This window comes from Pseudochaenichthys georgianus, chromosome 10, assembly GCF_902827115.2.
Source record: "Pseudochaenichthys georgianus chromosome 10, fPseGeo1.2, whole genome shotgun sequence".
Classification (NCBI taxonomy): Eukaryota; Metazoa; Chordata; class Actinopteri; order Perciformes; family Channichthyidae; genus Pseudochaenichthys; species Pseudochaenichthys georgianus.
In genome coordinates, this window is record NC_047512.1 from 24,441,369 (window position 1) to 24,454,240 (window position 12,872).

Here is a 12,872-nt window from a genome sequence, read left to right on the forward strand (position 1 = left end):
CTAACACGGGAATTCCAGCTAATTCCAGTGAAATAATTTGCAGCTCAGCCAGAGTAAGACGTTGTTGGTAAATGTCTAACAGAGTGAGAGAACTGGCATATGTCACTATCTGGAGGGAGCGTCTTGTTATAAACCTCAAATGGCACTGAGCAAACAAACTTTTTTTCTCTTTAACAGTACATGTAATCAATCGTTCCTTTACCATTATTAGCTTCAGTGTTTAGGGGAGGGGGCTATAATACAGGAGAGGCATGGGTCATGGGGGGGGGGGGGGGGGGGACCTGACACCCTACAGACAGTAACACACAATCCTTTTTACCTCCTCTGTGAACACCTACAGCATCCATCACGACTTCCAGAGCGTTCTGAGCAAAGAGGCTCATAAGGCAACCAGTGGGACGGCAGCCGCTACCCACAATACACACCTTTTACAAGCTGGTCTGCACTACTGCATTATATGATACTGCTCACACAGTCCATATATGATGATTACACTCAAGTTGGAAATTTTTCTTGTGTCACAACACAACAGCTCCTTTTTCAACATCAAAAAAAGGCTTTTTCTTTAAATGTTCCTTTAAATTCATCCTGTTACTGTTTGTTTCAATGCGACAAATAAATCATTATAATTAAACCCAGTCAGATCTAAACATGTAACTAAGTCTGTACATTTTGTAAGTTACAGGTGGAAATAAGGAAATGCAGTATTATCACTTTAAGATAAAATAAGAAATCAGCCATGATGATGTAATTCACAGTCTTTTATTGTAGAAGGTGAACATCAATCTTTAACTTAGAAATAAAACAGCACGGCAATGACTTTTACTCAAAGAATGTTAATCCAATTTTGCTCTTGGGAGGGCAAACAATTAGGTGTGCGAGTTTGTGTGTGTGTGTGTGTGTGTGTGTGTGTGTGTGTGAGTGTGTGTGTAATTTACAAATTAGGCACACAGAATAGACAAGAGCACTTATTTGAAAAGGTTCTGTGAAAGCTTTGTCGTCAAGTCTCTATCCCCTCGTGTTCTGTCAGCCCTCTGCTTTACACTATCTGATACATGGTGAGTTTGTTAATGCTCCAATGTGCTGGACCATACAGGACTCATGGAGAGTTGAGTGGCTGAAGATTTGGCTGTGGAGCAGGTTGTCCAATATTTGTTGAGGTGTTAGTTCAAACCCATGCCGGCCACATGGCAAAGTACTCCTGAGCAAGACACTGATACCCACATTGCTCCCAATGTACACCATGTATGCGTGGGAATAACACTTAAACTGCCTTGTTGAGAAAAATGGTATGCCAAATGAATGTAATGTAATGCCGCTGTACTTACAACTTCACTGGAAGACTAGGCACACATTCAAGAAATAATCCATAGGATTTTACATGTAAGATCTTGCTTTCCTGGTTGGAGAAAGTAATACCAGAGCTCATATAGCAAACGTAAATCTCTATACATTTGGGACTATATGTAAAGTCTGCATGCCAGTGCCAAGGAGTACAATAAACGTCCACCTGTAATTAAGGTTGAGTCAAACTATTTAATGTCTACGACAAAAGTTAAACTGATTGATGGACCAGAATGGTAGCCTCCTGACGATCAGGACTGATGTTGGTAAAACATTGAAGTTTTGTTTTTTCTTGTGTCTTTTTTCTTTTGCATATCATTTTCCGGTAGGGAAATCAGTGCACCTTTCTTGAAATGAAGTACCAGGGTTATTTAAAGATATAACAGTAAAAGTTGTATTACTGTCATAATGCAAGTCTCGATAATCAGATGAGAGGATTCAGGTCTAGGGTCTAGCTCCCGGAGTGCGGTGAATCGCTCGCAGATCTCACTGATGGATGATTCCCAGGGATGGTAGTCAAGCGCAGATCGGGAGAGAGACTAGTCGAACATGGCTCTCTCCAGAGGCTTGAGATGCTGTCAAAGGGTTTTCTCCTGGATACCTGTCCTTATAATAGTCGCCGTGATGTTGTGGTCATACTACGCCTACGTATTTGAGCTATGTCTTTGTAAGTATGACAGTCCGTTTGTTGTGTTTCTTAGTATTTCATTGTGTACATCGCAGATTGCCGCACAGCAGTGTTGACAAAATTAAAAGCCAGAGCAGGAGCTAGCAAAATAGGCGGAAGTGGTTTACGGTGTGTGCCTTAACGTTATATGTAGCTATACAACACAACGTGAATACTTTAATTGAATTTCGTATTGCCACCAAGAGGTTAGTGTTACAAAGACTGGCTGTTGCTGCGTCTCCTAGCTGCCTGTCAGTCGGGCTAGTCGAGTTAGCCGGTAAATCCTGTTCCTATTTTGAATTGTAAACTATTAGGGGCAATGTCAGGCCAAATGGTTGCTAATCTCTGGCACCCAGCTTCTGTTTTCTCATGCCATGTTCTTGTTTTTACAGTTACACTAACCAACACACTGGAGAAAGGTGAGTTACGTACACATGTTTGTGCTACAATCAATGTGCGCTGCTATAAAATACATTACGTGTATTGTTTTGTACATTGTTGTGACTTGTTTGTGTTTGCAGTGGCCTATCTACTGGTATTTCATGTTTGCTTTGTGATGTTCTCCTGGACCTACTGGAAGTCCATTTTTACCCCTCCTGCCTCACCATGCAAAAAGGTATCCTGCCCAGTTAAAGCTGCCAGGCTGAACATCCAGCTAGGATTTATTTGACCATTTATCAAGTCTGTAATATAAATGTGATAATGATGCATGTTTGTTGCTTTAGTTTCAGCTGTCATACTCGGACAAGCAAAGATACGAATTTGAAGAGAGACCAGATGCTCAGAAACAAATCCTGGTTGAGATTGCAAAGAAACTGCCCATCTTCAGTCGAGCTCATTCTGGAGGTAACTTGCGCTTTCATTTAATTCACATTTTTTCTTCTGCAGTAATACCATTTCATATGGTATTAACCCCTTCTGTGCCGTATGTGTCAAAACAGGATTCACAAGGCAGGTATTTTAGGCACAGTCAGCTCGCACATAATCTTGTGTGCGTTGAAAATAAGTAGTCTAGGGAAATTAGGCCCCATCCAAAGTAATCAGCCAATGCATCTCTTTCATTAGTGCTGATTGCTAAGAATAAGTTGTAGACTACAGGAAGCAAGTGAAGGGTACGCTCTGCTCAAATGTCCTTCATTCAACTGGCCATCCTGTTGTCTCTAGCTATCAGGTTCTGCGACCGCTGCCAGGTTCTGAAGCCTGACCGCTGTCACCACTGCTCGGTTTGTGAAACGTAAGTCACTCTTTCCTCCTCAATTAATTCAACGAGAGAGATTACAAGAGGCAAGATTATATGTGTTGGTAATTACAAGGTGTTGCTTTGTTGGCACACGATCTCTCAGAGAAAATATCCCGATGATCAATTACTGTAGATCAAATGTGTACCAAAAGGCATCAGTAAAGCAACAGAAAACTGGTGAAGAAGGTTGCATCAAAAGTATGATATTTATGATTTCGGACATTTTATTTAAGGTACTAATTGCTTAAGCTGCAATGCTGTCAAAATGATATGCATTAAAACTATATTTTTCTTTCAAAGATGTGTATTGAAGATGGACCATCACTGTCCCTGGTAAGTAACTTTTGCCTGTATTTCCCTATTTTTGAGGAATGTATGTATCATTGTTTTGCTCTGACAGCATCATTTCTTTTTATTTTAGGGTGAACAACTGTGTGGGCTTTGCCAACTACAAGTTTTTCCTGCTTTTCCTGGCCTACTCCATGGTGTATTGTGTATTCATTGCAGCTACAGTCTTTCAGTATTTCCTTAAATTCTGGGTGGTGAGTGTCATAAGTCTAAATGATCATTGGTGATCATAATGGAGTCATATTACATACTTGTATTGCACACAGTCAGCACTATTGCAATTCCACAGGAACAGATAACCAAGTGTATTGAGTAAAACCTTTTTAAGTCCATTTTCTCAAGTTTCTCGTTCTCCTGTTTCTCTCTTCCAGGGGGACTTGCCAAATGGACCTGCAAAGTTCCATGTCCTCTTCCTCATGTTTGTGGCGCTCATGTTCTTCGTCAGTCTCATGTTCCTCTTTGGCTACCACTGTTGGTTGGTCTCCAAGAACCGATCCACTTTAGGTGAGGATTAACGTATTTATTGGAGAATGGAACCCCTTTAGATCCTTCTCATGAAGCTGCTCTCATCATCTCATAAATGTAGGAACTTTGTTCAAATAGATATTTGGATAATGGAGAATTTAAACCACTTTCTGATCCTTTTTCCTTTTTCTTAGAGGCTTTCACAGCTCCAGTTTTTGTCAGTGGACCAGACAGAAATGGCTTTAATGTTGGCATACGTAGAAACCTGCAGCAAGTGTTTGGAGAGGATCGAAGGCTGTGGTTCATCCCGGTTTTCACTGGGTGAGTTTGTTGGCATGAGGAAACAAGTTAGGTTGCATCATTAGTTTACTTACTGTAAGAAGCTTTTCTATAAATGTTTTGAATTTGAGCTATGAAAGAAATGTGCAGTAAAAATAAAATATAGTTATAGCGAACAACAATATCAAACAACATACAGGTAACTTTAGTTAAAATAATCAATTATATATTTGGATAGTTTATAGGAGGGATCATATGAATTAGTTGTAAAAACCACTTGGGATTCTGTGGAGAGTCAGTCCGCAGAATCAAAGTTGTTTTACATGTAGCAGCATTTCATTTTCTAACATTTTCTATGAAGGATTGGATCAGTTGATGGAGTGATGGCCACGGCTCCTAACTAACTTCCATTTTCTTTTGCACACTGTAAACGTCAGCCAAGGGAACGGCCACTACTTCCCCTTGAAGAATCGTAGTTCTGAGTCCCACAACCCCTTATTAGCTAATGAGGACCTGTGGGAGGAGTCTGATGATGGCTCCGAGGGAAGCCTGGGTGAGTCACTTTAACTTTGTCATATCATATTTCCACATTATCTTTCCAATTCCCAGAATACAAACTGCATTTTAAAATCCTAAAATTGATATCAGTCACTTTTTGCATTCATTGCGTGTACTGATGTTTTGAGTGTGTCAAGCTTTATTAAATGTGCAAATATAACAAGTTATGCATCAAAAATGGTTTTCAAATGTTTCTACAGAAGTCTAAATAGTTAATCCCTGTAATGGCCAAAACTCAGCTTTCCAGTCACAGTAATGGCCAAAACTCAGCTTTCCAGTTACAGTAATGGGCACACAACTAAGCATTTCTGTATATAAGTCACCTTCCAGCACACGTTGTCACCTTGGAGACGTGATTGTTAAACAAACCAGAAACAAATATGTTTGTGCTCAAACTTGGAGGCCCAAATATTCCCCTGCACAGCAGTTTGCATTCCAACCAAACAGTTCTGCCCCACCTGGTGGTCACAGGCCATGTTGACTAGTGTATCCACGCTGAAATCTCTTCTTTCTTCTTCTTCTTTCATTCTAGTTGAGGACCATGACCCTTCTGTTACCATAGAGATGGAGGAATAGTAATGTAAAGTAAGGACAACATACACTGGTACAGAGGATGTAGATTCATATCACACACACTGTGGCAAACGCATTCCATATAATGTGGACCTTCAGACACTGGAAAAATCCTGAAGGAGGCCAAACGTGTGGATTAAAAGCTGCATTAGCATTGTTATTGCCACTTGTCCCCATGTGTTTTACATATTGATGAACAGAGGAACTCAATGGACAACCAGTAGCTTCACCTCTCCTCTCAGCAGTACAACAGGATCAGTTTGGTTCAGACCAAAACTTGTCAAATATTACCTTGTATACAAAAAGACGGCTGTATTTATTACCATGGGTATATATATATATATATATATATATATATATGTATGTATGTATGTATATATATATATATATATATATATATATATATATTTCCCTCTGGTTGTTCATCACAAAGCAATGGCCTCTGTGGGATTATAAATAAGTGTTAATTGGGGAGCTTCTGTCTAGCTCTGTACTGCTTTACATGCCTGTGTGTTATTGTTGGGTCGTGGGTTTACAGTGTCTGTGCTGGGTGGGTGGGGGGCTCTAACTTAACACCTATGATACTGCAGAGGTCTCTTGTAGTGATTCAGTTGTCTGGCCTCTACCAGTTTGAGCTTTGCAGAATATTAACATGATTAACATTTTTTTTAATGCAAATATGAGTATTATATTACCTGACTTAACCTCCACCTTATTAATATATTCATTTTTGTTTACGAGAAAACTCAGATTGTGCTTAAGTAGAGAATCTCAGCATTAATATTATTTGCTAAATATGCCATTATTGATGTCTGATCAGATTGGTAAGGGTATTGAAAACTAAACTACTGTATATTTGAAGTGTTAATTCACTGTTACAGCTCAATATGTATTATGGCAAACGTAATATATTCAAAGTTCTTAAGTGGGGTCCATATACCGTGTATCATTGCTTAAATTATGTTGGATACATTGCTCTAAAGAAATCAAGTGATGGGTTTGAGTCCAATGCCGGGGATTATTTAAAAACAATCATCACAATCTTTCTACCATACCAGCCTTCCCTAGTGCAGTAACACTTCTGTGTGGAAGTTATAGGAAAGTGAAATTAACTTTCACCATGGGTACAAAATAATTTATAGCTTCTATGTCTGCTTGGACTTTTGATCTCTTGAAACATGCAGATAAGTGTACATATATATATATATATATATATAACGACTGGTCCTCATCCACTGGTTGGTAGAGGAACGCGATCTTCTGCAATGTGATGTTCCAAATGGTTTTCTACCTGCGTTAATGTATTTTGACATTTTAATAGTAATGGAACAGATCCTCCTGGTGGAAACTGTTGGTTTATGGTATTTATTGTGTATTTATATTTAGCCAGCAAACTTAGTTAAAAAAACTTCTGTTAGTGAGTACGTCCATTTTAGTACAATTCAAAAGTTTGGCCTTTATCAAACCTTGATACTGTTTGATCTTGACACTTTAACTTGCTTCACTACTATGTTGGGAAAGCCAAATAAAATGCTGCTCATATCTGAGAAATTCATAATAACATACATTATGAGGTACAACTCATTGTCTGAAAGCATGTATAAACTCTAGGAAAGATGTGGATGTTGAGTGTTTCATGTCGTCTCGTGTCTATTTATTATAATCTTCAGTTTCTCTTCCTGTGTATTGAGTTTACTGATTCATTACTGCGGCAGGCAGTGTCTGCATATGTTGCACCATCAAGTGACTCTTAAAATAAACTATTGAAGCATTTTGCTTTTATCAAATAGTAGGATACGTGGTATTTATAAGATGACAAATGATACGCAGTTTGCAGACAGAGTTCAATACTTCTAGAGCAGATGCAGTGTGGTCCCTTTTATATCTTTATTTTGTATAGTATGTGATTGTGGCGCTTCCTTATTTCAACACCTCTAAACCATTGAAAGTACTGAAACTGTTTCATTTGCCGTTCTGTCTTTTAACAAGTATAAATTCTTTATTTTCCATCGGTTGTTGTAACATGCAAAATAAAATGATCCAAGCTGAACTCTTTATACAGTTCACTGATGTTCTCTTTCTTTAGCATGAGGATACACAGCAAGAAAAAGCAGCAACAGTAATAAATACAGTCGTTCAGATTAGTAATTTTGTATCAGTTTAGGAACTTTGGAGATAGAGTAGCATTAGTTGGCACAACAAGGAGAACATGAGAAACATTTAAATAAACTAGACAAAATAGTCAAAACAATTTGGAGGTCATGTTCCTCATGTTGTCCCCGGTTCAGTCGGTGCCAAAGTACCTCTGGCCAAAATGTGTCGGAGCCACCGGGTGGACCTCCGTGGTCAAGATGGTGATATCAGGGAACTCCTGGATTATAGATTTGGCTCCTAAGAAAAACAAGTAAAATGTATTGCATTAATACAAGACAAACCTGAGAAACTAACAGCAGAGGTCAAACTTCTACTTTTTTGTTTTTTGGGCCAGAGTAGCTTTTATTTTAGAGTGACGGTGTTGAAAGGGGGAGACAGAGGGGAGGACAAGCATTACATGCATTTACCATTTATTTGTAGCCAGAGGACTAATCCTGACTTTTGAGATTTCCTCAAATGCTGCACAGCATTGCCAAATGTATTTAAATTGATATTAAAATGCTGTAAATGTCATAACGAGCAAAGAGAATTGCCCAAAAACATTGTACCCTGAGCCACAGCTAGCAGTATGGTTCACACAACAGGTCTCTCATAAAACAAAAAAGGTTGCCTATTTTTCAGCAGCTCCTAAACATTGAATAAGACTCCCAAAAACACATTTGCAGTTAGTCTGAAAACATTTTTGACTAGGGAATCATATCTGGGTATAAAAATAAATAATTCTAAAGGTCATTGCGCCAATTCCTTACATTACCCTCTCAGTATATTAATAGTAGGATTGGCTAATATGTTATGTTAACATGCACTTCTTTCTTTGTGTGTATATTTTGGCCTTATGTAGAACTAAAGCTCACAAGGGTTAAACATAACAAAATGTCCTGAAAACGACACATCCACATTAAATGCCATTATAATCAGGCAAGTAGTCATTGGGGAGAACTACCGTTAGACCTATTTGTGGTCTAATTTAAAAAAGATCTGCTGCTCTGCTCGCTCATACGGCTGCGTCAAATCAGCAGTGCCATCAAACTGCATTGTGGTTACCAGCAGTATAATGATGCAGCAGGAGAGAAGGATGGAGGAAAAACTGTGTGTGATCTGGTGGGTAAACAAAAGTAAATTGGTGGTAAGCTGCAGTTGCAGTGAACTGGCAGTGGTGGCATACCGTGAGGAGTGGAGAAAAGGCTGAGGAGGATAATATGTCTGGGCTGGACTCCGTGCTCGATCAGCACTCTCACCGCCTCGATCACAGTGTTGCCGGTACCTGCAGACACAGAAAATGTAGGGTTTAACGGCGGCGGATATTCAAATGTTTACAATGTCATTTTAGTTTCAGAAACAATGTGAAAATTGAAGCTAACACAATGTAATGTTATTGCTATTTTTGTGTGCACTTCTTATTTTATAACCACCAGCAGGGGAGGGGGTTTTGTCCTGTATTTTGAAATTGACAAATATAAAAATAACTTGGTATTAAATACAAAAGACTCTCAAATTGAAACATGCTCGATCGATCAACTGTACATTGTATCTGTATCACAATGCCACATGATAACATAAAAAGAAGGACATGAACAAAACTAGGGGGCTTCTCCCAAGTACAGCACTTGTACATACAATGAATAAACACAATTAAAAACGTCAACATATACAGTAAACAATGTTTGATTGTGTAAGGGTTAGAATCTGGCTGTTGGCAAGTAATCTCCTCTCTAGGTACTGAGTCTGAGCACTATGCAGCATTTCATTCCTGACCCTGTTATCTGCATCAGTGTAACCATATGTTCTGACATAATAAAACATACATTCAACCTGGATTAGTGGCCATTACTTTAGCATAAAAATGCTGCTTTCTGACATTGGGAAACCAGGGCTATTAAGATCCTATTTTTGTTGGCTCTCATTATGCTATTCAGCAGCTTGGTGGCTATCTCCCGGGCAGTGTATAATTTCCCCCGTAAGAGCTATAATTATCAGAACAGTGTGAATGGGCTGGTATGATGTGGAAATGCAGAGACTTGCCGGTGAAGGTCAACCCGAGGGAGATTTCTCAAAATGAATTAATATATGAAACCGTTGTTACATTTGCACAAAAATGGACATCTCTTGACATTTATGTGCTGCTGAGGGCGGTTAACGGGAGTCATCATCAGTGAGATTAACTGCACTCAGCCCTGTGTTACTTACTAAGGATAGGGTACATGAGCAGCACTTTTCTTCTGTACACATCAGGGGGGAACTTGGCATAGAAGACCTTGGCTTTCTGTGTCTCCTCATCACTCTGGATGAGGATCTTGCCAATGCGGATGGAGCGGCAGCAGTCCCGGAGACCCTGCTCCATGGCCTCACCTGTGGGGAGACACACAATGCATCTTGCTCAGAGGATGTTGTTCATTTTGATGAATTTATTGATTTAGAGCCAGGGGGCCAGCATTAATTTCACAATATGCGATGTGTGTATAACCCAAGTCCAACTCAATTTTGAAGGTCCTCTTTTCATAATACTGTATGAAATCACAATACTTACAGTAGTGCAGATTTCACTCCGTTCATCTTGGCTCTGCAAGTGCGATTGTCAAGTAGGCAAAATGAACAACACTGATGAAAATCAAAAATGTGTCTAAATTGTGTATGTCTCACAAACTACACTGTGTGTGCTTATGTCTCTACAAAAATGCACAGTAAAATGAAAGGACAATGTAAAAAAATACATTAAAATGCACCTTTAAAAACATTATTTACATCAATGCGTGCTGCCTATAAAGAAGAAAAAAGCACAGTAGCCGTAATTTCCTATTTTTCTAGAATGCTGTTAAAAAAAAAATAGGACATCCTGTATTCTGATACGTAATTAAGTATGAATGTTGACGTGTCAAGATGCCAGCGCTGTGTAGACTAGATAGAAAACAATAGGTGCATGTGTTTCGATCTGCGTCATACACTGTTAATGTGTGTTGCCTGAAAGATTTAACTAAAATAATTGTCCAACCCTTATATTTTATATATTTCTGCCCTAGAATTACTTTCATAAAAGGATAATATAGGTTTGGCTTTTGACAGTCTCATTAAATCTGAGAGAGAGGAAGTGAGTCGGTGACAGTGATTCCTTCAGAGAACATGTTCTGCAAAGTCCAGCATGGACCTGTAATATTATTCTATTGTATTAAAATGATCAATCAGTTTCATGTTGAGAAAATAACTTATACAAATCAAATGATCCTGAGCACACACTTCCCATGACCGGATGAATACGTCGTGCAGGACTGGATATACAGCAAGTCGGCACAAATCACATATGCATGGAAGACATGATAAATGCACCGGCAAAGGAGGGGCTGTAATTTTGGTGGGTGTGACACGACACTAACTTACCACTCCTCATTATGCTGACTCCACAGTTGCCTCTTTCAAACTTGACACCTTCATACTTGTACCCTGAGGGGGAAAATGAAATGGGAACATTCACAAATGTAGCCGATCTGAATAAGCCTGGTAGTCACACAGGCTAGAGGTAAAACACAGGAAGTGAGCCCACTTATATTTTTGAATTGTTATAATTAGATAGCTTTTACATGGATTAATAGAAGTGTCGGAGCTCAGATTCTGTGTCTGAACTTGAAACCTAGACGTTAACTTTGTTATGAGAGAAAAAGACCCTCACCTGTTGGCGTGGTCACAGTGCACTCCGAGTAGGGGAGCTGATTCAAACCCTCTTCAACTACTAGTCTGATCTGTTATTTGAAGAAGAAAAAGCTCAGAGCTTGCAGCTTATACACATTAAATATGGTGTATTAAGTCCCAAGCTTACCAGTCGATCAGCACAAAACACAAAGTCTCCTCTGCTGGTTGTCCTGAAAATGAAAATATAAATACTTAGTTACAAACTAAGTACTCAATGTAGTTTTTTTACTATAAATGCACCAAACCTACTTTATCCCTCCTCATATGATACATACATGTATGCATTTGTACTGATCCTATCTCACTGAGCTCGTCCAAAATAAATACTTAACCTCACTGTGTGGAAGTTATTGGGATCATTTTTCCACCCTGTCTTGAGGTTTATTCATAATATAATACATTAACAAGAACATCCATAACATTCACCTGTTTGCAACTTACAAATTATTTATCACTTGTATATAGACTCTTATGGCACTACTTCTATTCTATTTTATTGTATTTATTTGCACTATTTTTTTCAGTTGTATTGTGTTGCACTGTTGGTGAAGCCTGTGACCTAAGATTTTCATCGACATAACAATGTAGTTATGTACGAAATATGACAATAAAAGCCTTGAACCTTGATTTATCTATTTGTTTCTCCAAAAATCATCCTATCATATTTGGTGTTCATGTGTTAATGGAAGTTTGATTCAGCTGCGGTTTTTATGACTTATATGTGCATGCTGCAAATATTGATCCTTTTTAAACGTAATGTGTATCATTCTTATTGTGTGTGAGTTTATTTTGCAACTTATGTCACTTATATTTTTCAAATCCAATTTCCAATCTTATTTTTACTATGTCATGTCCATTATTTGTATTTCCCTTTTTTGTAAAGCACTTCAGGGCTGCATTTAAAGTAGGAACAAATGGCAATACAAAAAAGTGTAGCATAATAACTATTTTGACTATTTTCTACCACAACAGATTTGCTGTGGTCTGTCCTTTGGTTAAGATAGGAGTAGGGACTCACTTGTCTCTGATTATGGTCTGTAACTCCCGGATCTGGTCATTGAGAGGGAGCAGTTTGAGCTGAGGTCCCACCGTGTCCTGGCTGCTGTCAGTCTGTATGCTGCCATCAGAGGCTTCAGAGGTGGGCAGCACACTACTGCTGCTGCTGTTGTTTGCAAATCGCACTTGCTTCATTGGGTGCTCCTGACCACTGTTGACATTGTTCAGCTGTTGATTGTGGCAGGGCATCCTGAGTGCGAGATCAAGGGGTTTCCTTTCCTAAAATGTGATAAAGTTAAATACCGATTCTTGACCGAGTGACCCAGTTTAACCGCTGTGTGCGTGACAAAGAAGACAACGTGCTGTTTTGAAGTAAAACTATCCAAGTCACGCAGCTACAGCGTAGACTGACCTTTAGCAGCACATTCACCAACCTTTTAGATACTCAATCCTGTCGTGTCAACATTAAAGTAGCGGCAGATAAGTCCTCAAAATGTAACGGAGAGTGGACTAAAGCTGCTTGTCCGCTAGCACACTGACAGGGTTGGTGGAAACCGGATATGACGT

The 12,872-nt window shown here is 39.0% G+C and overlaps 2 protein-coding genes across 3 annotated transcripts; one reads left to right on the forward strand and one right to left on the reverse strand.

Moving 5' to 3' along the window:
- The first annotated feature begins 1,838 nt into the window (after positions 1–1,838).
- zdhhc15b (zinc finger DHHC-type palmitoyltransferase 15b) lies at positions 1,839–5,797 on the forward strand. Its single transcript, XM_034092986.2, has 11 exons — positions 1,839–2,011; positions 2,404–2,430; positions 2,533–2,627; positions 2,737–2,857; positions 3,176–3,245; positions 3,552–3,584; positions 3,673–3,793; positions 3,971–4,103; positions 4,259–4,385; positions 4,781–4,896; positions 5,434–5,797. The coding sequence occupies exons 1-11, from the start codon at positions 1,894–1,896 to the stop codon at positions 5,475–5,477; spliced, it is 1,005 nt and encodes a 334-aa protein (XP_033948877.1). The 5' UTR covers positions 1,839–1,893; the 3' UTR covers positions 5,478–5,797.
- A 1,637-nt stretch (positions 5,798–7,434) lies between these two features.
- Positions 7,435–12,848, reverse strand: uprt (uracil phosphoribosyltransferase (FUR1) homolog (S. cerevisiae)). 2 transcript variants are annotated; one of them, XM_034093443.2, is made up of 8 exons: positions 12,740–12,843; positions 12,328–12,584; positions 11,437–11,479; positions 11,290–11,359; positions 11,001–11,063; positions 9,816–9,977; positions 8,794–8,892; positions 7,435–7,865 (listed from the first exon to the last, which is right to left on the reverse strand). In XM_034093443.2, the coding sequence occupies exons 2-8, from the start codon at positions 12,552–12,554 to the stop codon at positions 7,759–7,761; spliced, it is 771 nt and encodes a 256-aa protein (XP_033949334.1). In that variant the 5' UTR covers positions 12,555–12,584; positions 12,740–12,843; the 3' UTR covers positions 7,435–7,758. The 2 variants fall into 2 exon arrangements, with proteins under 2 accessions (XP_033949334.1, XP_071060748.1); XM_071204647.1 differs by having other exon boundaries at positions 12,328–12,848.
- Positions 12,849–12,872: the final 24 nt, after the last annotated feature.